At 53.9% G+C, this 20157-nt stretch overlaps 2 protein-coding genes and 2 non-coding genes across 6 annotated transcripts in view; all 4 read right to left on the bottom strand.

Moving 5' to 3' along the window:
* PLXDC1 (plexin domain containing 1) overlaps positions 1 to 5282 on the bottom strand; it is a 63416-nt gene extending 58134 nt beyond the window's left edge. For both annotated transcript variants that reach the window (XM_057715625.1, XM_057715624.1), the window contains exon 1: positions 5084 to 5282. In XM_057715625.1, coding sequence (XP_057571608.1) covers positions 5084 to 5159 — 76 coding nt within the window. In that variant the 5' untranslated portion in view covers positions 5160 to 5282. The remainder of the gene's footprint in view (positions 1 to 5083) is intronic.
* Positions 5283 to 7315: 2033 nt separating this feature from the next.
* TRNAC-GCA (transfer RNA cysteine (anticodon GCA)) lies at positions 7316 to 7387 on the bottom strand. The gene has a single exon. It is a non-coding gene; the product is annotated as a tRNA-Cys (tRNA).
* A 657-nt stretch (positions 7388 to 8044) lies between these two features.
* TRNAC-GCA (transfer RNA cysteine (anticodon GCA)) lies at positions 8045 to 8116 on the bottom strand. Its single transcript has one exon. It is a non-coding gene; the product is annotated as a tRNA-Cys (tRNA).
* Positions 8117 to 9081: 965 nt separating this feature from the next.
* Positions 9082 to 15093, bottom strand: ARL5C (ADP ribosylation factor like GTPase 5C). 2 transcript variants are annotated; one of them, XM_057715957.1, is made up of 5 exons: positions 14775 to 15093; positions 13474 to 13621; positions 12675 to 12758; positions 11984 to 12135; positions 9082 to 10014 (listed from the first exon to the last, which is right to left on the bottom strand). In XM_057715957.1, the coding sequence occupies exons 1-5, from the start codon at positions 14948 to 14950 to the stop codon at positions 9966 to 9968; spliced, it is 609 nt and encodes a 202-aa protein (XP_057571940.1). In that variant the 5' UTR covers positions 14951 to 15093; the 3' UTR covers positions 9082 to 9965. The 2 variants fall into 2 exon arrangements, with proteins under 2 accessions (XP_057571940.1, XP_057571939.1); XM_057715956.1 differs by lacking the exon at positions 9082 to 10014 and having other exon boundaries at positions 11528 to 12135.
* Between the last annotated feature and the right edge of the window lie 5064 nt (positions 15094 to 20157).

Genomic DNA, 20157 nt, shown 5'->3' on the forward strand with positions numbered 1-20157 from the left:
GGAAGGAGACAGGGGCAAGGGACAGAGAGGGAGGTCGCTGGGGAACCTGCCCCACCCCGGCCTAACCTGGAATCTTGCCCTCCCCACCCCCACCACATCTGCCTCCCTGACACCCTGCCCCCTCCCAGTTGGCTAGGATGGGACATCACCCCCTCAGCTTGCAGAAGGAGCCAACACAGCTGGCTGCTCACGTGTGTGTGTAGGGGCCCACGTGCACACACACATTAGCCTGAAAGCCTGGGCCCTCCTCCAGCAGGCTCACACACGTGTCACACACCTATCCAACCCTGGGCCACCCCCTGCTCTGCCTTCTGCCTTGCACTGGAGAACTCCCTCTTCCCAGCACCCGTTCCCTGCCCCTGCATGTGAGGGTACCTGCTGGTGAGTGATGGCGGGAAGCTTCCAGAGCACACGCTAGTCATGCATTCATCCATTCCACTACCGCTGACACCAAGTAGCATACAGTCTAGTGGGATGTCCCAACAGTGAGAGTAATAATAAAAACAACAGCTACCTTTTAGAGAAAGCTTACTCTGTGCTGGCACTATTCCAAGGGCTTTAAACCCACGAACACATTTAATCCCAACAGTCGCCCCATGAGAGAGGTACTAGTTTTAGATCTATGTTACAAATTGGGAAACTGAGGCACAAGGACATTAAGGAATCTCCCCAGGTCACACAACTAGTCTGGGACAGGATTTGCACTCAGGCACAGAAAGCACAGCCTCTGCTCAGACCACAGTATGTGCAAGAGGTGACCGGCAATGCCAGGCTGTGTCCTACGGTGCAGCCCCAGGGCAGGGGGCATCGGGTGCCATTGGGCCCGAACCTGAGAGCTTCCCCAGCAGACCGTACCCCCTGGAATGCAGGGGGACAGTCCAGTGGTAGTGCCCCAACCCTCTTCTGGTGCCCCTGCCCTGCTCTAGGGCAAGAAGCCACAGGCTGACTTCAGGAGGCTTCGTCACACCCGCCCAGCCCCTCGGCCAAGCCACCTTCATCCCACCTATCACCCAAGCTTGCCATTCCAGCCCCATGGCCGCCACTCAGTCCTGGCCACCGTCACCTCTTTCCTGGTGGCTACTTCAGCCTCCACCCTTAATGCCCTTGGGCCAGTCTCCCACCTGCCTGCCAGAGCATCCTATCCAGAGGACAAACTTCATTCCATCCCTCCCATGCTTCCCTCTCGCCGTGACCCTTCAGCTGAAAGCCTAGCTCCTCCACGCTGCACTTGAGCCCCTTTATGACCAGATCCCTGCTGGCTTCTCCAGCCTCCCGTCTTCCTAAAGCCCTTTCCAGGACGCAGCCCTACTCTCTCTGGCCACGGGGCTCCACACATGCAGTTTTCTCAGCCTAGATCACTCTGCTCCATAAATAAATCCTTCTCCTGATGAGCTCTTGCTCATCCTTCAAGTCTCACGAGATGTCACTTCTTCCCAGCACCTCCTCTGACGTTTCTGCCCCTCACCCCAAATGCTGCGTGCACTGTCCCAGCCCTGATCCTGACATATCGCTGCAACCTGTGCAACCACAGGCTCTAGGTGCCTGACATAGAGCAGATGCTCATCAAGCACACATGGACGATGGAAAAGACCCTTCCCTTGTAGCACAGCCTCACCTCCACGTAGTATCACAGCAATAAAACACAGGTTTGCAATCAGACAAGCTTGCGATTGAACTTGGAACCTATCGCTTACTGACTGTGACACTGGACAAATTGCATAATCTCTCTAAGCCTCAGTTTCCTCCTCTGGAAAATGGAAATGATGAAACCTACATCTGCCAAGTCATTCTGAGTCTGTAACAAAACAATGGGCACGAAGAACCCAGCAGAGTCCTCCTGCCTTTCCTGGGTTTCACAGGAGGACCAACTTTCTGAGGGGCCCAGGGAAGGCTCCAGACCCTGAGCTGAAATCCCACCTCTCAGTTACAAAGGTCCCTACTGCATCTTCTTCCCTCCTGCCGGCAGGCAGAAACCCATTGAGGACCCTGAGAGGGAGGCATGAGGAAGGGGTAGTGAGAGATGGCTAGTAGCTCAGAAGAAAAGGGGGGAAGCGAGGAGAAAAGAAGAGTTTGCCTCTCTGAGTTTCTCTCAAAGGGACAGACTGGGGTCTGTGACGCCCCTCCGATTTATCACTCACTCAATACATGTTTATTGAGACCCCACTGTGTGCCAGGCACCGGGCTGGGGCAACAACAGGGCACAGGCAGACACAACGCCTGTGCCCGTGAAGCTTCTAGTCCGGAAAGACACATGCAAAATGAGTAATTCAGCACAGGAGACAATGTGAGGTAGCGAGAAGGGTTGCGAGGGAAACAGAAGGACGAAAGGGCTGGGGGTTGTTGCTACTCTGGACAGAGCTCTCGGGGCGAGCCTCTCTGAGACGTGGCCCTTGAGCTGACCGAGACCTGGATGAAGAGAAGCGAGTTACCGGAAGATCCCAGGGGACAGCAGCCTGAGGGTGTTGGGGGACGGCCCGGGCAGAGTGTGAGCAGGGGTGGGGGTGGGGAGGGGCTGTCAGATGGCCACTGTGAGAAGTCTGGATTTCAGTCTCGGTTTGTTTGGAGGTCCCTGGTGAGCCGGGAGGAGGCTGGAAGCAGAGTCATGGTTACGAGGGGCCCTAGAGGCAATCTGGTCCAAACCTCATTTTATGGATGGGGAAACCAAGGGTCAGAGAAAAGAGGAAGCTGCCAGGATCACCAGGGGTGCTGGGCCTAGTCTCCTGACAGCCAGGAAGACATCTCCAGCTGCTTTTTCCTTCTCTGTCTGCTGTAGGCACTTTCGGTTTCACCCAGACCAGATCTTGAGTGCCTCCATCTCTCCCCTCAACCCGCGCCGTGCACCCTTTCTGTCCATCTGTCTGTCTGTCAGCCTCTGCTGGTCTCCCCCACCACCTGACTCATCTTTCTCCTGCTCCCGTTTTAATGATAGATGACGTTTCAAGGCTCCACTAAACAAGCCGATTCATCAAGAGGGAAGGGAGATTTCAGCTCCGTCCTGACCACCCCCAGCCGTCAGCGCAGAGGACTCGGAGCCTTGGGGCTGGATGGTAGCATCCCTCAGGTCCAACTCCAAGCCGCCCTTCCACCGGTCATCAAGGCTGCACCACCAATCGGCGCAGCCATCTCCCAGAATGTCCCATCCCCACATCTGTTCTCCCCAGAAGACAACCCCCTGCCTCCACACAGGGCCCCTCTCAAATCCAGCCTGGCCTTGTGAAAAAAGCACAGCACCGAGAGTCAATAGCTGCTCCTGCTGGCTTCCTAGAGCTTCCTTAGGTCTAACCAGTCTTCCCTGCTGCAGAGAAAGTCCATTGCTGCTGGCTGAATCTCTGTCAAAGCTGAGGAGACAGGATGTCCTCTACTGAGAGATGTGATTCAAGTCCCCACCTGCCCCCTCTTTTTGGCCTCCCAGGGTATCTACTCCTCCAACCCAACACTGAAGAGGCAGCCCTCAACCAGGCCTGTGTCTGGCCCCCATTGCCCAGCACATCCTTGTTTCCTCCCACTGCCCCCTTCCCCAACCTTCTCCATGGTTCTCCCAACTCAGTCAGGTTCAGAGCTGTCCCTCATCAACCCAGTCACACTCTAAGTTCAGAAGTTCCCACCAGGCTGGGTTTGCAAGGACCTCAAAAATTGACGTGTCCGACCCATTCCTTTTTCTACTGAGATTAAAAATTTTTTTTCAATTACCCCAGACACATCATAACAAATCTGAAAAGGAAAGACAAACATTAAAAAAGAAAAAAGATCTCTCATAATCCCATCACCAGGAGTCAAAGATTTTGCCCAAGCCTCAGAGGAAATAGGCCCAGAGAAGGAAAGTAACTTGCTCAAGGTCACACAGCAAGTGAGATGCTGGGACGAGAAGCCAAGTCTCTGGCCACGCTCTGTGTGGTCTCTCTGAAAACTGGTGGTTCTGCACCAGCAGCCTCTTGCCACATCAGCTTCCACTGCCCTCTGCCCACACCCTCCTTCTCAACAGGGACCCAGGCCTGTCTCAGCTACATTCAGGGATCATTAAAGTCAAAACACTGTCACTGATGCTGTACCTAATGCCAGCACACCCCTGAGACACAGCATCCCAACTACAGCATCCCCCTTGCCAAATCCTCCACCTGCTCCAGCCCATCTGGGGGACATCTACGCCAATGAGGCATGGAGCTCTATCTTCCCAATTCTCTCTGTCAAGAGGCTTAACAGCAATTACCCACCTCCCCAACTCCAGAGAATGTCTGTGTACATGCGGAGGAAAGTGGAGAATATAAAATTACTTGTTGAAAAACTGTTCTCCTTTTACAACAGGAGGGACTCAAGGTAGATCTCAGAAAGGACTTCCAGCTGGGAGCGATGATTGTAGAGAACTGCTGTGGGGAAGAGAAGTGTGCAAAATAGGACACCCCCTCCCCCAATCTAGAGCCAGAGCAGTTAAAGGCCAAGGGCCACCAGGGCAGAGCAGAGCAAAGCAGGAGTGACAGGAGGACCCTGGAGGCTAGGGGTGGGGGAGCGGCAAGTTGCTTCTTTCTGGGCCCAGGGCTGCTCTCCAAGGACCAAACAGAAAGAGGAAGGCATTAGGCCCCTACTGCCCTTGTTGGAGGAAAGGTGCTTGGTCTCCTCCATCGTCCTGGCTGCTCCCACCCAGCCCCAAGCCTGGGTCAGCTTGGGAGTGGGGGCAGGGAAGAGAAAAAGGAGGCAAAACTGGAACAGGAGGCATCCCAGACTCTGCATCCCGTCAGAATTCAGCCTCATCCGGTGTGACCAGGGGTCCCTATGACTCTCCCACTGTCCCCCTTGGGGCTAGAGCCCACTGCCTTATGGATCCCCCTCTCCTAGGGTCCCTCCGGTGTTCTTTCAGGGGGAAAGGAGAGATCCGGGCGTCAGTGTCTGATGCTTCCACCCTCGCTCATACACCCTGTGTGTTGAGGAAAGTGGGGTCCCTGTCCACCTGCCACAGTCCACAGGGCTCCTGGCCTCCCGGGGACACGACCCCCTGTGCCCCCAACATCGCCAGCCTGCCGGTACATGTCCCCCACCCCAGCCCCGCCCCCGCCCCTGCCCCACCCCCGCCAACTCCGGCCAGTCCTACCTGCTCCGGGCTGGGGGCTCAGCGCCCGGGCAGCCTCCCTGAGCACCAGCACGAGGAGCCAGAGCTCGGCCCGCATGGTGGGGGCCGGGACCCGCCCCCGGCCCGCAGCTGCCCCGGCCGGGCTTGGGCGGCGCGGTCCCCCGGGCCGGCAGGCGGAGGGGTGGGCGGCGGAGAGGCTGCGGGAGAGCGCGGCCGGCGAGCAGCGAGAGCGGCGGAGCGCCAGCGGGAGGCAAGCGAGCCGCGCGGCCTCCCGGAGCGGGAACCGGGGAGGGGGCGGGGCGGGGCGGGTGGGGGGGGCGCGGCGCCTCCGGAGCTCTCCCCGAGTCTTCCCAAGCCCTCCCAGCCCTGCCCGAGAACTCCCGCGGCCGCTCCCAAGGCGGGGGGGCCAGAGGACGGAGGAGGGGGACAGGGCGGGGGACCCTCGGACTGGGAGAACCCCCGAAGAGCATCAGCTACCTCCACACCGCACCTTAGCTCCTGCCTTCCTTCCCCTCCTCACTCCCCGGGGGAGAGCGATGGAGAGAAGGCTCGAGCGGCCAGACCCCAGGAAGGGACTGGCGCCCTTTCCTGGAACCATGGGCCCCTACCATCCACCCCCCGACCCAGCTCCACCAGGCTTCCCGACCTTCTGGGCTGTTCCACGGAGTTGTGTGGGTTTCTGATGCCCGCCCCCACCCCAGGAATCTCCCCTGGTAGCCGAGGCCTTAATTCCACGCCCTCCCATGGCTCCTCTCCACTTTATCCCACCCCCATCCCTCATTGCCAGCAACGTCGTGCCCCCCCCCCCCCCCCGCCCAGCAGACATGGGGGTGGAGGGGGCCTGGCTCACCCCTACTTTGAAATAACCAGGACCCATTCCCACCCCCAGAAGGTAACCGAGGCCACCCTCGTCTCTGGGGACCCCAGGCCTCCTTAGGGCCCGACCCAGTCAATCTTTAATGCCAGCCCCAGAGCAAGGAAACGTCTCACCAACTGCCACCACCTTATAGCAGGCTCTGGGGAATAGATCACTTTTTTTTTCCCTCTACCAGAACAGAATAAAAATACCCGCAATTTAGGAGATTTAATAGACGGCAGGGAATCAGGTCAGGACACGGAGGTGCCTCTTCCCTCCCCGACCTACTTCGTGCGATGGCAAAAACCTCGAGCGCTGGATGGAGGGAGGATGAGGGGCGAGGCGGGCGCCCTGACATATACGGAGTTGGGGTCCTAAAGACTCTCTAATCTTTCAGAATCCCAGTTCCTCCTTCCTCAGGACCCAGGGTCCCAGAAGTGACCTCCTCCAGCCCTAAGCCCTCTATTCACTTACAATGGGACAAGACAAGGCCTGTCTGTAAGTTCTTCTTGTTATCTCATTTAAATTGCGAGTTTAGCTGTGGCAAATACATCGCTATGATGCTGGGATGGTGACAGCGAGAAAGGCTTTGTGTGTGTGGGAGCAGGAGGCCTACGGAAACTCTCTGTACTTTCTGTCCAATTTTGCTCTGAACATAAAACTGCTCTAAAAATTAAGTTTATTAAAAAAAATCCAGTCCATCTGAAAAAAATAAATAAATAAATTGCGATTTTGCCGACTCTTAGGATGAAAAAAAAGACTGCTGCTTCCAACTGTGGCTTCTTGCTGCCCTCTAGTGGGCACGTGACGAGCTGCAACGCGCGTGTTTTGCGGTCTTCCTCACTTTTCCGGATCTGCCCCGGAACTGTCCGCGACCTCCCACTCAGCCAGAAGGGTTCACATCTTTTTGCCCCTACCTCCCGAGAGGTCAAGGTGAGAGGTCCCAGGACGGAATTCCAGCTCCGGCAGCCCCGCTGTCTGTTCTGAAAGGTCTCTTGGTAAGGACACAGGCTGAAACAGCAACGTGTAAATAATTAGAAGCAAACGACGTGTAAAATTTTTTTAATGTAAACTTATAGAACTTGAGGGTACATCAGAATCACCTGGAGAGCTTATTAAAACATAGATTTCTGGGCCACCCGCAAGTTCAATAGTTCTGAGATGAAGCCAAGAATCCGCATTTCTAACACGTTCCCAGGTGGTGGTGCTGTTCTCGGTACCACATTTTGAGAGCCACTGCTCTAGAATTCCTGTTTTGTACTCTCACCGCTCCTGATCCGCCCAAAATAGAAGTGGCGAAGGAAATGTCAACACAAAATTGTGAAAGAAAAAAAAGAAAAATCTATAAAGAACATTGTTGCTGGAAAATCTGAATTTGGTACGTTAAAACGACGCCAAGGGGGCACCCGGATTTGAACCGGGGACCTCTTGATCTGCAGTCAAATGCTCTACCACTGAGCTATACCCCCTCTGCCGATTGGCAGACGAGAATGAGTAGCTAGTGCTACTCTGGCGCACGCGCTGTGACACGTATGAACAGAAGTAGGGTTCAACGTTTGCAAGAGATGGAGAGAATATACATTTCAAGAGTTTATTCATCTGGTTGCAGGGTTTGTTTCCTGAAGCTCTGAACTAAAGAATTCTGATGACGTAAGAAAACTGCAGTTTGGGAATGTGGGAAGGGAAGTCCCTAGAGATTCCTCACTTCAGGGGCCTTCCTTTGGGCCTGAGTGTCCCTTTCCTGCCCTGCAAGAGTTCCCTTACAGTTTCTCTTGGCGTCCACCTCTTCCTCCTACACGTTCTCGAAGACTGCTGCCTCCAGGCCTTCCTACCCCAGTCCAAGCCCGGTCTTTAGAAACTCAGCTTCTCTTCCTCCCAACAGCAGTTGTGGTCCCCGCGCAGGCCGACCTGCACATGCTCCGGCCTCCTCCCTACCATTATGAGAATGGGAATTTGGGTTACAATCCGAGAGGCTGAGGGCGTGGTCTGGCAGGCCCGGGGATCCCACCCTCAACCGCATGCAAAACAGGTCAGCAGCGCTGGAGGATCCTTCCGCTCTCGCCTGTAAGGGAGCTTCAATTAGGTGCACTGCAGGACCAAGAAAACACGAAAGCCCTAGCGTACCGAGGGGGCACCCGGATTTGAACCGGGGACCTCTTGATCTGCAGTCAAATGCTCTACCACTGAGCTATACCCCCGTGACGCTGTCGAGCTCACAGTTAGAATGAACTTCAGTGGAATAAGAGAATAATATTAATTTCTACCTATTACGTTTCTCTTTGACAATAACCTAATGGAAGCAACATAGAATCTAAAAGGGGATATTTAGAATTCCTGAGTTCTTCCTCCACAATCATGCCTTATGGAAACCACAGGGTTAAGAAATCCTGAGCCCTCTATATCTGTGTCCAGACTCTCACAGAGATGTCAGTACCTGACTTGGGAAGGGAAGAGACCCACTGACCCCAGAACCATCCCAGGTCTAGGGTAACAGCACTGCTCCCTGTACACAGATGGGCAGCCTGGGTTTCCATCCTGTTTCCAGCTCTGCTTAGATAGGACCCCTGGGCTTTTCCAACCCCTAAGGGCCCCTCCTCCGTGAGTCAGAATCAGACCACTCCTTCCCCGAGGCCCAGGCAGAGCCCAGAGCTCTGAGTCCTGGCAAGTCCGGTGTCAGCCACCTGGCAGAGCCAGTCCCCTAGCCTGATAGACCCTTGAGGCAGGGCCCTCCTCCATTTCCAATGTGGATTTCCCCTGCCTGACAGCTTTGTATGAAAACCAAAAGCCAGTTTGAGGCACAGGCAGAAGGAGCAGGCAGATATAAGAGGTGAGCAGTTTTCAATGGCATTTACTACACCTTCATAAAATTCCTAATACAGTGTGAAAAAAATCACTACCAAAAGACAAGCGAAGCAAATGCTGTAGGAATCTGGGACATTTGGGAGGAATGGGATTCCCGCTGGAAGGACACTGGGAGTGAAGGTATGGCTTAAAGCTCAAAAGCTATGGTCAGAGCCAGCATCTCAGAGGGAATGGGAGGGTGGGGGAGGAGTGGAACGCCCTACAGTGTGAGAGACTGTCCCCGGCTGGGAAGTCCTGTCATCCATGCTGTGGTCCGAGCGCTGGTTGGAAAAGAATTTCCAGACACAAGGCAGAATGCAGGCAAGATAGAGTTTATTAGAGAGAAGGTCGCTGTTTAGAACAGCGGGCCGACTTCCTGGTAACCAGGGAAAGCTGACCCTGAGCATGGGTTGCTTGCCTGTTTTTACAGCCAGGGACCCTGCAGTTATCTGCTGACTGGGCAGAGAATGTATACTTTTAGTGTGCTGAGCTGGAGCAAAATGGGGCAAGTATCTTTCCTTATATGGGATGGGCAAGGGACATGGCACGCTGCTTGGGAAAGTGTGGGACATTGCAATTGTTGCATCGTACAGAGAGGAGCCTGTAGCTCTTTGTTCCGGCAATTTTGGCCCTTTGAGTCTATCTTGTTCTTTGTCCTTGGAGCACACCACACCCTCCACCCCCTCCCCTCCCAGCTTTTGGCTCTGCTCTCCTCCCCCTGAACCGACCCCTTCACCTTTCTGGAATCTCCTTTGACCAAAGGGTATGGGACAAAGACGGTTAAGGGGCCAGAAAGCTGGAGTGGGGGTGAGGGGGTTAAGGGTAGGGTCCTAGGATATAAAGAATGATGCCAGGGGTCTCTTACTTTGCCTTCCATTTTTCCTACAGAGAGGTTGAGGGCTGAGGGGAGGGGGCTCCACTTCGCAATCCCCCAGCACATCCAACAGCTTCCCCGGTGTCTCCAAGAAGGATACCCACTGCCATGGAGTGAGGGGCAGCTTTTACTGCTGTCCTGTCTGCAGCACTTCAGGGCACTCAGTCTAGCTCCTCAGTGGGGGGTGGGGTGGACGGCGGCAACCTCACTGTCCATAGCTGCCCCTGGTCCCACCAGAGAATCATAGAAAAATAATAAATAGTCACTGGGTTTTCCACCCACATAGTCCAGGCAAAACCCTCAAAGTTTCTGGTTGGCCTCAGTCTGGGCCATTAGTTGACAGTGGCCCGAGACTGCATCCACTGGAGCCCGGCAGGCAGCCTGCAGGGAGGGAGGAACAGGACAAGGATCAGCACATCCCATGAGGACATGGCCTTCCCACCCCCAGTCCCGCCCACAGCTAGCTGATGGAGCAACCACATTTATATCCAATTTTGTGTTCAGTTAAAAAATATAAACAGATTGTGTAACTCGCATGTATCAGGTACTGTGCTAGGGGTCACTGGTGAAAAAATAGACATGCCCTCTAGGGCTTACAGTCTGGCAGAGGAGATAGATATTAAACAAATGATCAAATAATTCTCTATCAATATGTACTGTGACAAAGGTTAGAAAGGAGAGGTACAGAGGCCTCTGGATGTCTGGGAGTTAGGGAGGGCTTCTTTGAGGAAGAGGCCTGGAGACCCACCTTAGCGATGTCTTTGGGCAGGGCTCCAATGCCACCTTCCCACCTGCTCCATCACTGGGTCAGTGCCAGGGTGGCTTCAAAGGCTTGGGAAGCGGCTCCTTAAGCAAGTTCTTCCCTTACACTGTGAGCAACCCCAGAGCAGGCGTGGGGTCTTGGTCACGTGTGTATCACTTGGCACAGTGCATGGCACGGGGGGTTACTTGGGAAATGCCAGTTGAATTGAACTGACTGTGGGTTGGGGGAATGGGTCCTCCCGATCCAGGAGTTGGCAAGGACACAGCCAGAAATGTGTGGTTCCTTGGGCTGGCCTACCTAAAGTCTCCCCTTCTTCAACTGGGCATCCAGGCCCCCACTCCACTGCGACTCCACTTGAGAGGGAAGAGGAAAGGGAATTCTCCAGGCCTGATTCGAGGCCCTTTCTGTGTGCCCATGACCTAGCACCTTCACATCCTTCAGGTGTTTAATCAGCAGAAAGCTTCTCGGCAGCCTCCCCCTGGATACCTTATCTAAAATTGCAACATGCCCCACAACATGCATCCAAGCTTCCTTTCCTATTGATTTTACCCCTTATCACTTTTTAACCTACTGTATATTTTTCTTATTTTCCTTGTTTATTGGCTATTTCCCCTCCACTAGAAAGTAAGTTCCACAGGGCAGGGATTTTTTGTCTGTTTTAATCACTGCTGCTTCTCGGGTGCCTAGAACAGTACCTGGCACAAAGTATAGTCATTTCTCCATATCCGTGGTGTCTGGTTCCACAGACACCAAAATTCTCAGATACTGAAGTCCCTTATCTAAAGTGGCATATATTTGCATATAACCTAGGCATATCCTTCCAATTACTTAAAATCAACTTCTAGATTACTTATAATACCTAAGAGAATGTAAATGCTATGTAAATAGTTGTAAATACAATATAAATGCTATGTAACTCTTTGCTGCCACATGGTAAATTCAAATTTTGCTTTTGGGAATTTTCTGGCGTTTTCTTTTCTGAATATTTTCCATCTGCAGTTGGTTGAATCTGAGGATGTGGAACCCACAGATATGGAGGAAGGACTGTAGGTGCCCAATGAATGTTAAATGAATGATATCATTTATTCTCTATAGAAACTCTGGGAGGGAACAGGTATAATCACCCTCCCCTTTACAGATAAAGAAACTCAAGGCCGAAAAGAGTCAGTAATTTCTGCTTGGAAGGCTTGTCCCCCAGGTCTTCCCATGGCTGTCTCTTCATTCAGGTCTCAGCTCAGAAGTCACCTCCTAGTAGAGGTGGTCCCTGACCAGCAGAGCTAAAGCAAACCCATCCCTGTTATTCAGTTTCACTTTCTTCAAGCACTTCTCAGTGCCTAAAATGTTTGTGTTTGGGTAGAGTGTCACCTCTCTCCTCTCTCCCCACTAGAGCAAACCCCTGGAGAGCAGGGACCCTGTCTTGCTCACCGCTTACCCACAGCATCTTAACCGTGGGGAGGTGCTCAGCTGTCTTGACCCAGGAACTAACTGGGAGCCAGATTCTGACAGAAGAGAGACAAGAGAAGGTTCTGACGGTCAGCACCACTGGGTGGGCCAGGCCCTGGAGGTCCAGGTGGGATAGCCACTAACCCTTCCCCGGTGAGGGCACAGCAGCCCTGTATGTGCCACGGGTGGTCTTTGATGGCACTAAGGGTGAGGAATTCGGAGATCTCCACTGTGGTCATGGAGTCCTTCATGTCTTGCTTATTGGCAAAGATCAGGACGGAAGCATCTCGTAGAGCCTGTGGACAGAGGAACCCAGTCCCGGTCAGCCTGCCAGGATTCAGCCTCCCTTCCCACTGCCCCATGAGTCCTCCCTGATTCCCCTGCTTTCCCAGCAAGAGAAGCCCATGCCCAGGCGGGGCAGGGATGGAGGCCCTGCCCAACAGTAACAACCACATTAAATGACACTGACAGCTCATGGAATGCCTCTCAACCAGCTCACAGAATCCTTAACAATGATCCCAGGAGGTAGGAATGGAATGATCCTCCCCATTTATACCTGGGGAAATCGAGGATTAGAGAGGTGAATTAACTTGCCTGGAGTCCCGCAATGAGTGAGAAGTGGGGTCAGAACCTGAACTTGCAACTCTGGCTTCTGTGATCAGTTGTGCTGATGCATTATTGCCCTTTACCTGGGGTAATCTTGCCCTGCCCAAGCTGCTGGGATAGAGGCTCTCAGAGACTAGAGCATCAGGAATGACGCTCAGAGAGGCTAAGTGAGCAGACTGAGGTCACACAGCTAGTACACTGGGTCCTCTCCCAACTGCAAGGGGCTTACCTCATGGGCCAGCATCTTATACAGCTCCTCCCGAGTGGTCAGCAGTCGATCCCGGTCTGTGCTGTCAATCACAAGGATGATGAACTGGCCGGCAGAGGAGAGTTATGAGTGATGGGCTTTCTCTTCGATGAACGTGTCTCCTGCCCACTGTGCTCTGTCCTGATGTGAGCCCCACAGAAAACAAACTGTCCAGTCTCAAGACCTCACTGCCCAGTCCCATTTGAATTCCCTTTTCTACCCAGACCCGGGGTGGACAGAGCACAACCTCTGATTGTGTGCCAGAGGTTATGCCAAGCACTGGGCATTCATGACTCCATCGAGGCCTCACCACAACCCTGTGGAACCGGAACTATTGCTATTCCCATTTACACCCTAGGAGACCGAGAGTCAGGGAAGTAATGCATCTCACGCTCGGCCACACAGCCTATGAGTGGCAGTGCTGGAGCTTGAAAGCAGCTCTCACTCCAGGAGTGAAACCACTGGATTCTGCTGCTGCCAGAATGAGAAAGGAAGGCCCCCAGAGACAAAGGGCCTACCCCATCCAGTGCAGCAACCAGTACAAGGCCAGCAAGCAGACAAAGCTGCCAGGAAGTATTCAAAAATTTTAACAGGCTTTGCGCTGCATTAAATACTTGACACATCTACAGTAGCTCTTGTTTTACTATTTAATTTTCACAACAACTCAGGGAGGTCGTTATTATGGTCTCCATCTCACCATGGGGGAACAGAGCCTCAGAGAGGCTTGGTTAAGTGACTGTCTAATATCACACAGCTCCTCTTGCCCAGGCACCTGCCTCACCTCAGTGTTGGAGTAGTACGTGTTCCAGGTGGAACGCAGAGTCTCCTGTCCTCCTATGTCCCACATGAGGAAGTGGGTCTTTTGCAGAACAATCTCCTCCACGTTGCTACCGATGGTGGGACATGTGTGGACCACCTCATTCGTTAGGCTGGGGAGGTAGGAGAGAGTACCAAGTGCTCAGCCCAGTCCACTCCCAGCTCTGCCTCCACCTTAAGTCAGGCTGAATCTAACTCAGAACAACTCAGCCCAGGTTGACAGAGCCTCTGCGGGCATGAGGGAATGCCAGCAGGAGTGAGACCAAGTCCTCCCTGGCTTGGGCCCCAGAGAGGGAAGACTCAGAGCAGTCTCCCCAAACTTTAATATGCAGCTGAATCACCTGGGAGCCTTGCTAAAGTGCAGACTGTGATCCAGCAGGTCTGGGCTGGGGCCCAGCATTTTGGATTTCTAACAACTTCCAGATGAGGCAACCCCTGCCAGCCTGTGGACCACACTTGGAGTAGCGAGGGATCCGAAAACGGAGGCGATGCAAGTGAGGGCCATCAGAGAGGGTCTCGGTTTAAAATGACTTAGAAAACACACACGTTTTTATCTGTAGGGAAGGCCTCTGGAAAATCTGGCAAGTCAAACTAGGATTTACGAGTGAAAGGGAAAATTACTTTTCACTATATATGCTTGTATTGTTTGAATTTCTCTTTTCTTCTAATTAAAAAAATTATATATATTACTTTTTCAGGGGAAACTTTTCCTAAGTAAATACTCTGGAGGTCCCAAACAGGAAAGAGGCCACCCAGAGAGTGAACATCGGGAAAAGATCCGATGGGTAATTACTCAGCACTTGTGCCCGGCTCTGCTAGACCAGGAGCTACAGAGCCCAGGCAGACCCAAAGCTGGCCCTGCCTTGGGTTTTGAGGAAGGGGGAGAAAATGAAGACCCAAGACTGGGGTGCAGGAGTTAGAGGGAGAGACCTGACGCCAGGGGGAGCGAAGAGCAAGGAGACCACCCGGCAGGTTCGGACAGCGTCAAGCCCGCAACCGGGTTTGGCAGGGGCCAGGGGGTAAATGGCGGGGAGCAGTGGGGTTGCTTATACCGAACCGGATGCGAATGCCTGGCCGAGAAGCCACTGAACTGAGGGGCCACTATACCAGGAAGGTCACACAGCGTTCCGCCAGTCAATCCTCCAGGCTACAAGGGAACCAGAGAACCCAGGGAAGGGCTCCGGTGATTGGTCCAAATGCCTGTCAGTCTGGTGGGAAGGCCCAGCTCCCCCCCCCCCCCGCCCCCGCCATGCTAGAGTCACTTACAACTGGTAGAGAATGGTGGTCTTTCCTGCATTGTCCAGTCCCACGATGATAACCTTGTGCTCTGGAGGCATCCGGGGGGAGGGCAGGGTCAGGGTCAAACCCGATGGCCAAGAGACTGTGTGCTCCACTAGGCCTCCCGAGAAGGAGACAAGTGTTCCCGGCAAGCCGGGGGACATCTGCCCACCGTACTACTTCTGCTCCCCTACCCCCTTCCCCCACAAAAAACCAACGGGACGGATTTCTTTCCCACCCGACCGGGACATCTGCGCCACTCCCGGACAGTGGGAATGAGAGCTGAGACCCACATTCTCCGCCTCACATTTCCAGAAAAGCGATTGTGCAAAAGGTCCGGGGCTCTCATGGCTTGCCAAGAGAAGGGGTCTAAGGAAGAGCCGAGAGCGAAGTCACAGTTGCAGGAAACCGGCGAAGGCGTTTAACTGGAGGAAGGAGGCTCGCCCAGCCCTGCGCCCCGCGGCGCACCGAAGCGCGCGACCGCCACCGCCGAGGAGTGGGCGGGGAGGGGGCAGGGGAGACTGCGGAGCAGGCGGGGAGCCCCCGCGCAGGACCCTCCGAGCCTGAGGTCCCCCATCGCATCCGCCCAGACGACCCCAGACTGGGGAGTTGGGGGGGGGGGGGAAGACAGGTGGGAGCCAGATCAAAGCGGCCGCTTGGATGCTCTGGGAGCCCCTTACCCTGTTTCCCGAAGATGCGCATCAACTTGGCGATCAGTTGTCCCATGGCACGTCCCGGGTCAGACAGGGGTAGGATTCGGGGGCCTTCAGGGGCCCGGGTCGAATCCGGGTGCTTGGAACCCCGCCCCCCTACACCCCCCGGGGGGGGGGAGGGCCGGGCAAGCTTTGCCTATGAGGTCATGGAAGCCCCATGAGTCCATCCCCTACGGGAGCCTGGGAATCCCTTGGGACGCTGGCCCTCACAGTGACAATGAGCTACCTGTCCAGAGCCCTGGAGGTGCAAGGAAAATGGGGTCTAGACTTCACATCCTCCCCATTACCCTGATAAAACCCCAGAGTTCTTTGGGTGGACTACTCCCCACTGCAAATCAAAGAGACCTAGCACAGGGGGCCACACCGGATGCCAGCTCTCCCTTCTCCAAGTGCCATGTCTGGGGGACTCGACAAACAAAACCCTAGGCCACCCACCTTCTGCACTTTACTAGCTGTGCGAGGCAGACAGGGCCCACAGATCCTTTCTGAGCTAGGAGAACATTCTAACCCTCAACAGGTCTCTAGTTGTTTCACTAGTGCGGGTCCTGTAGGCCTACTCAGAGTGAGTCCCTTTGGAGAGGAGGAAGGCGTCCCCTCCTTTTGCAGGTCCCCTGGTGATAGGCAACTTCTAGGAGCAAAGCAGTGCTGCGTCTATGGTTCACTGACAAACCAACTGCTCGGGCACAGCTTTCTGATTCCCAAGGGTGGGCATCTGAAAACAGGGATGGTGCAAAAAGAGAGATCTCTCAGCCAAAGACCCTACAAAGGGGTCCAGGATACTAAGACCCAGCTGAGGAGAGCCTGGGCCAAGAGAGAGCCAAGCTGGAGGTAGGAGAGGAAGGGGGAGCTGCTTGTCATTGTTTGTGAATTTCCTTCTTTGCTTAAACTGGGAAAAACCAGAAGACAAAAACAGAAGTGGGGAAGGCAAACCAACCTCGGACTGAGGGGGCGATTAAGAGAGATCAGTCGCCACACAGGAGACTTGGCTCCTTCCAGCCTATTACCACTGCCCTCCTACAGCCCATCAGTGCTCCCCTCCCCGAAGGGAGCAACTCTTTAACTGCTCTCCCTGCCTCCCCTTTACCCAAAGCATCCTCCTCACAGCCCTATTAACCTTCCTAAATCACAGCTCAGAGTCTGTTACTCCACAGCTCATAAACCTTCGATAGCTCCCTATTGCCCACTGGATTCAGATTAGTCTCCTCACCTGACATTGAAGAGCCTCCATGAACAATCCCCACCTGCCTCTGCAGGTTATCCCCGGTGCTCTGCATCCGTGGTCCTTGCCCACACATGTCCAACTATGATTTTTGCTTCTGTGTTTCCTCCACCTGGGTTCCTGAGTCCCTTTAGGTACCCACCATAAAAGCCACCTACTTACTTCCCAAGCCCTGGTCTGGTTCTCCAGCCAAATGACGCTTCTTTCTACACTGAGATGATAACTGGCATGTCTGCTTTCCCCAATCAACTGTGAGTCCTAGGGAATTCCCTGGTCCAATGGTTAGGGCTCTGCAGTACACTCTCACTGCCAAGGGGCAGGTTTGGATCCCCGGTTGGGGAACTAAAATCCCACAGGCTGCATGGTGTGGCCAAAAACGAAAGCAAAAATTGTGAGTCCTAGAGGGCAGGCTTATGTCATGCTCACCTGTGTACCTTGCCCCCCTCCCCACCCGACCCAGCGCCTGGCACACAGTGGGGATGGTTGCTATTGGACTGAAGGGCCGTAAGTTAAGTTACAGCCTGAGAAATGGTGTTTGGAATATCTAAAAGGAGAATGAGCACAAGCTGAAGAGGATTGATGAAGGCTGGGAAGTTTGTGGAGAGAAGAGGGAACAGTTCACTAAATACAGGATTTTCATCCCACCCAGAGTGGTGCCCAGAGTTAGAAGGAAGGAGAATTGACTACCAGAGCCCATCTGGGCTGATTCCATTTCAGCCCTAGGGAAAGAGGAGCTGGGGCTGCGCCTGGCTGGGGTAAGCTAGGGGCATAGAAGTGTGCTGGGGGAAGCAGCAACGTTGAACGCATTTTTACCATCTGTTTCCGGGGGGCGGTGGGGGGCCGGGGGAGGGGGGAAGGAACCTCTTCATGCACCCTGCCCCCACCATCAATTGCAGAATTGAAAGTGACGGTTCTGCTCTCTGGAGCACATTCAGTAAACAAACAAGAGCTGCCTCTGTTGTGAGGCCCAGAGCCTAGATCCTATGGGGTACTCGTTCATTCATTCATTTATTTGACAAATGTGAGTCAGGAATTAGGAACACGCCAAGCAGACAAAACAGACCCTGTCCGGGTCTTATGGAGTTTGCCATCTAGTTAGGGAGACAAATGCACACACCAAAAAACAAAAAACAACCCCCAAAATCCCCTGAGAGACACTAAGCCGGAAGGCCTGATTTAGAAGGGAGCCAAGCAAAGCACACCTCTCTGAGGATGCGATTACTGGGGCTAAGATTTTTCTCGAGGGTACTGGGCTGGAAACCACCCCAACTTCTGCCCCACTCCCAGGTCCTGGTGGCCTCAACTCAGCACATTTTTAGAATGGTGGAAACCTTCAGTCTCTCCAACCTCAGCTCTACTCCTCAGTAGATAGAACCTACTCAAAAGACAGAAGCAGCTGGTCAGGGAGGGAGATAGGAGGGGGCCCCAGAATCTCAGTTCCTGAGTCCCTGTGGCAGCAGCACCAGCCTTTCTGGGCCTGGTCCCAGCCGACTTCATGGGTATTGAAATCCTCACGTGTTGACAACCACCAGCGTGCTTATTGTGTGCTGGTTGAGAGCTCGTGGTTACCAAGAGACAAGAATCTCTCTCTCCTCATTTCTCAATATCTCCTAGCCACCTAGAAATGCCCCTGCCTGCAAGTTCTGGGCAAATGCAATTTCAGGCAGAAGGCATGTGGAGAAAAGACAGAAACATACTCAGACACCTGCCTCCTCCTCCCCCACACCCCTCCCCTTGCAAAAGCTGGGGCATCCTGGACCAAGGGAATTAGCACAAGACTTGGGGTCATGGACACTACAGAACTTGAAATCTGAAGATCTCAGTTCAAGTCCTTGCTTGATGGCTATGTAACGATGGACAAGCTGTTTAACCTCACTGACCTTTATCTGTAAACTGAAGCTAATGATCCCTGCCTTTGATTTAAAATACCAGGCTCAAAAAATAAAATAAAATAATAAAATAAAATACCAGGCTCCACTGCAGATGGAGTTCTCTGTGGAGTCCCAGACCAAGCCTGTTTTCTGCTCTTCCCCTCTTGGACATTCTCCCTTAAACCCACCTTGTCCAAAGCTTAAATCCACCTGGTCCAAAGCCAAATATCATTTCTGCCTCTAACCTGTTTTTTCACCTGCTTCCTCTATGTCTGGGAAGACCATCACCCACAGTCACCCCAGATGCCTCCCTTCTTCTCACTAGCCATCTCCACTCGCTCTCCAAGAAGTCTCAGTCGAAACTGCTAGATGTCTCTGGCAGCCACCACCTCCTTCCCCATTCCACAGCAAACCCTCCTCATCTCTCACCTGGAACAGTGCAGCTGTTTCCAAGCTAGGCCCCACTCCAACCTAGGCTCCAAACTGCAACTGAGGCAATCTTACCCATCGCTGCTTACAGTCCTTCAATTTCTGCACACGAGCTTCAGGACAAAGCCCAAACTCCCTAACACGACTCAAGGCCCGCTGTGACCTGCTCCTGCTGACCCCTCTCTTACCACCTTGAGAGCACACCTGGCTAGTGAAGTGCCAAGAACGTGTCATGCATGTCCCCTATTTCCTCTGCCTTGAACCCTCTTCTCCTTCTCTGCCCAGGTTAACTCCTAACGAGCCTTGTAGACGCCACTCAAGCCTCACCTCCTCCACGAAGCCCCTCCTGATCTCCCCAGGTTAAGGCAGGGACCCCTCGTCCAGGTTCCCCCAAGACCCACTGCTTTCCGCATCAGAGAGCTTGTTGTCCTGTCCTGAATTGTCTGGAGCTCCCACTTAAGACTTGTGCCTGGTACACAGTCGATGCTCAGTGAATGTTTGCTCAGTGAATAAACACAGGAAAGAAGGATCGATTCCACTGAAAGGCAGAGGGAAGAGCGCTGCGATGGGAGGCAGACAGGGCTCCAGTCCCAGCAGTGCTGACTTTGCCATCCCCTCCCTGTTGACTGTGGGCTAGTCACTCGACCTGTGGGTCTGCCCAGTTCCTCTTTCCTTGGGTTTGCTAAGCCCTCATCTGAAGGGTCTGGATGTCTGATGCCCTCTACACACACACACACACACACACACACACACACACACACACACACACACATTTTTGAGCAGGAGCATTCAGGTCCACTACCCTAAAAACAAGAACCAGGAGAGTGGGGAAATGGTTTGCGGGTGCTGTGTGAGGCACGACACACGTGACAGCAGTAAGCACCGGCCATTGCGAGCCCACATCCTGCCAGCTGATGAGGGAGGAACCGCCGGCACTGTCACCTGCTGACTTTCTTCCTGACTTTCAATCCTTCTCAGTCTGGGACTGGGAGAGTTCCCGCTTCTCTGCCCCTCCCCACAAACAGACCTCCCCCCCTCCCACAAGGCTGGTTAGCAGGGGCTGGCGGGTAGCTGTGGAGGCGTCCGTGGGGGGAGCCGGAAGCTCAGCCCATCCTTCCCTGGGGAGCAGCTGAGGCCAC

This window comes from Hippopotamus amphibius, chromosome 17, assembly GCF_030028045.1.
Source record: "Hippopotamus amphibius kiboko isolate mHipAmp2 chromosome 17, mHipAmp2.hap2, whole genome shotgun sequence".
Taxonomy (NCBI): domain Eukaryota; kingdom Metazoa; phylum Chordata; class Mammalia; order Artiodactyla; family Hippopotamidae; genus Hippopotamus; species Hippopotamus amphibius.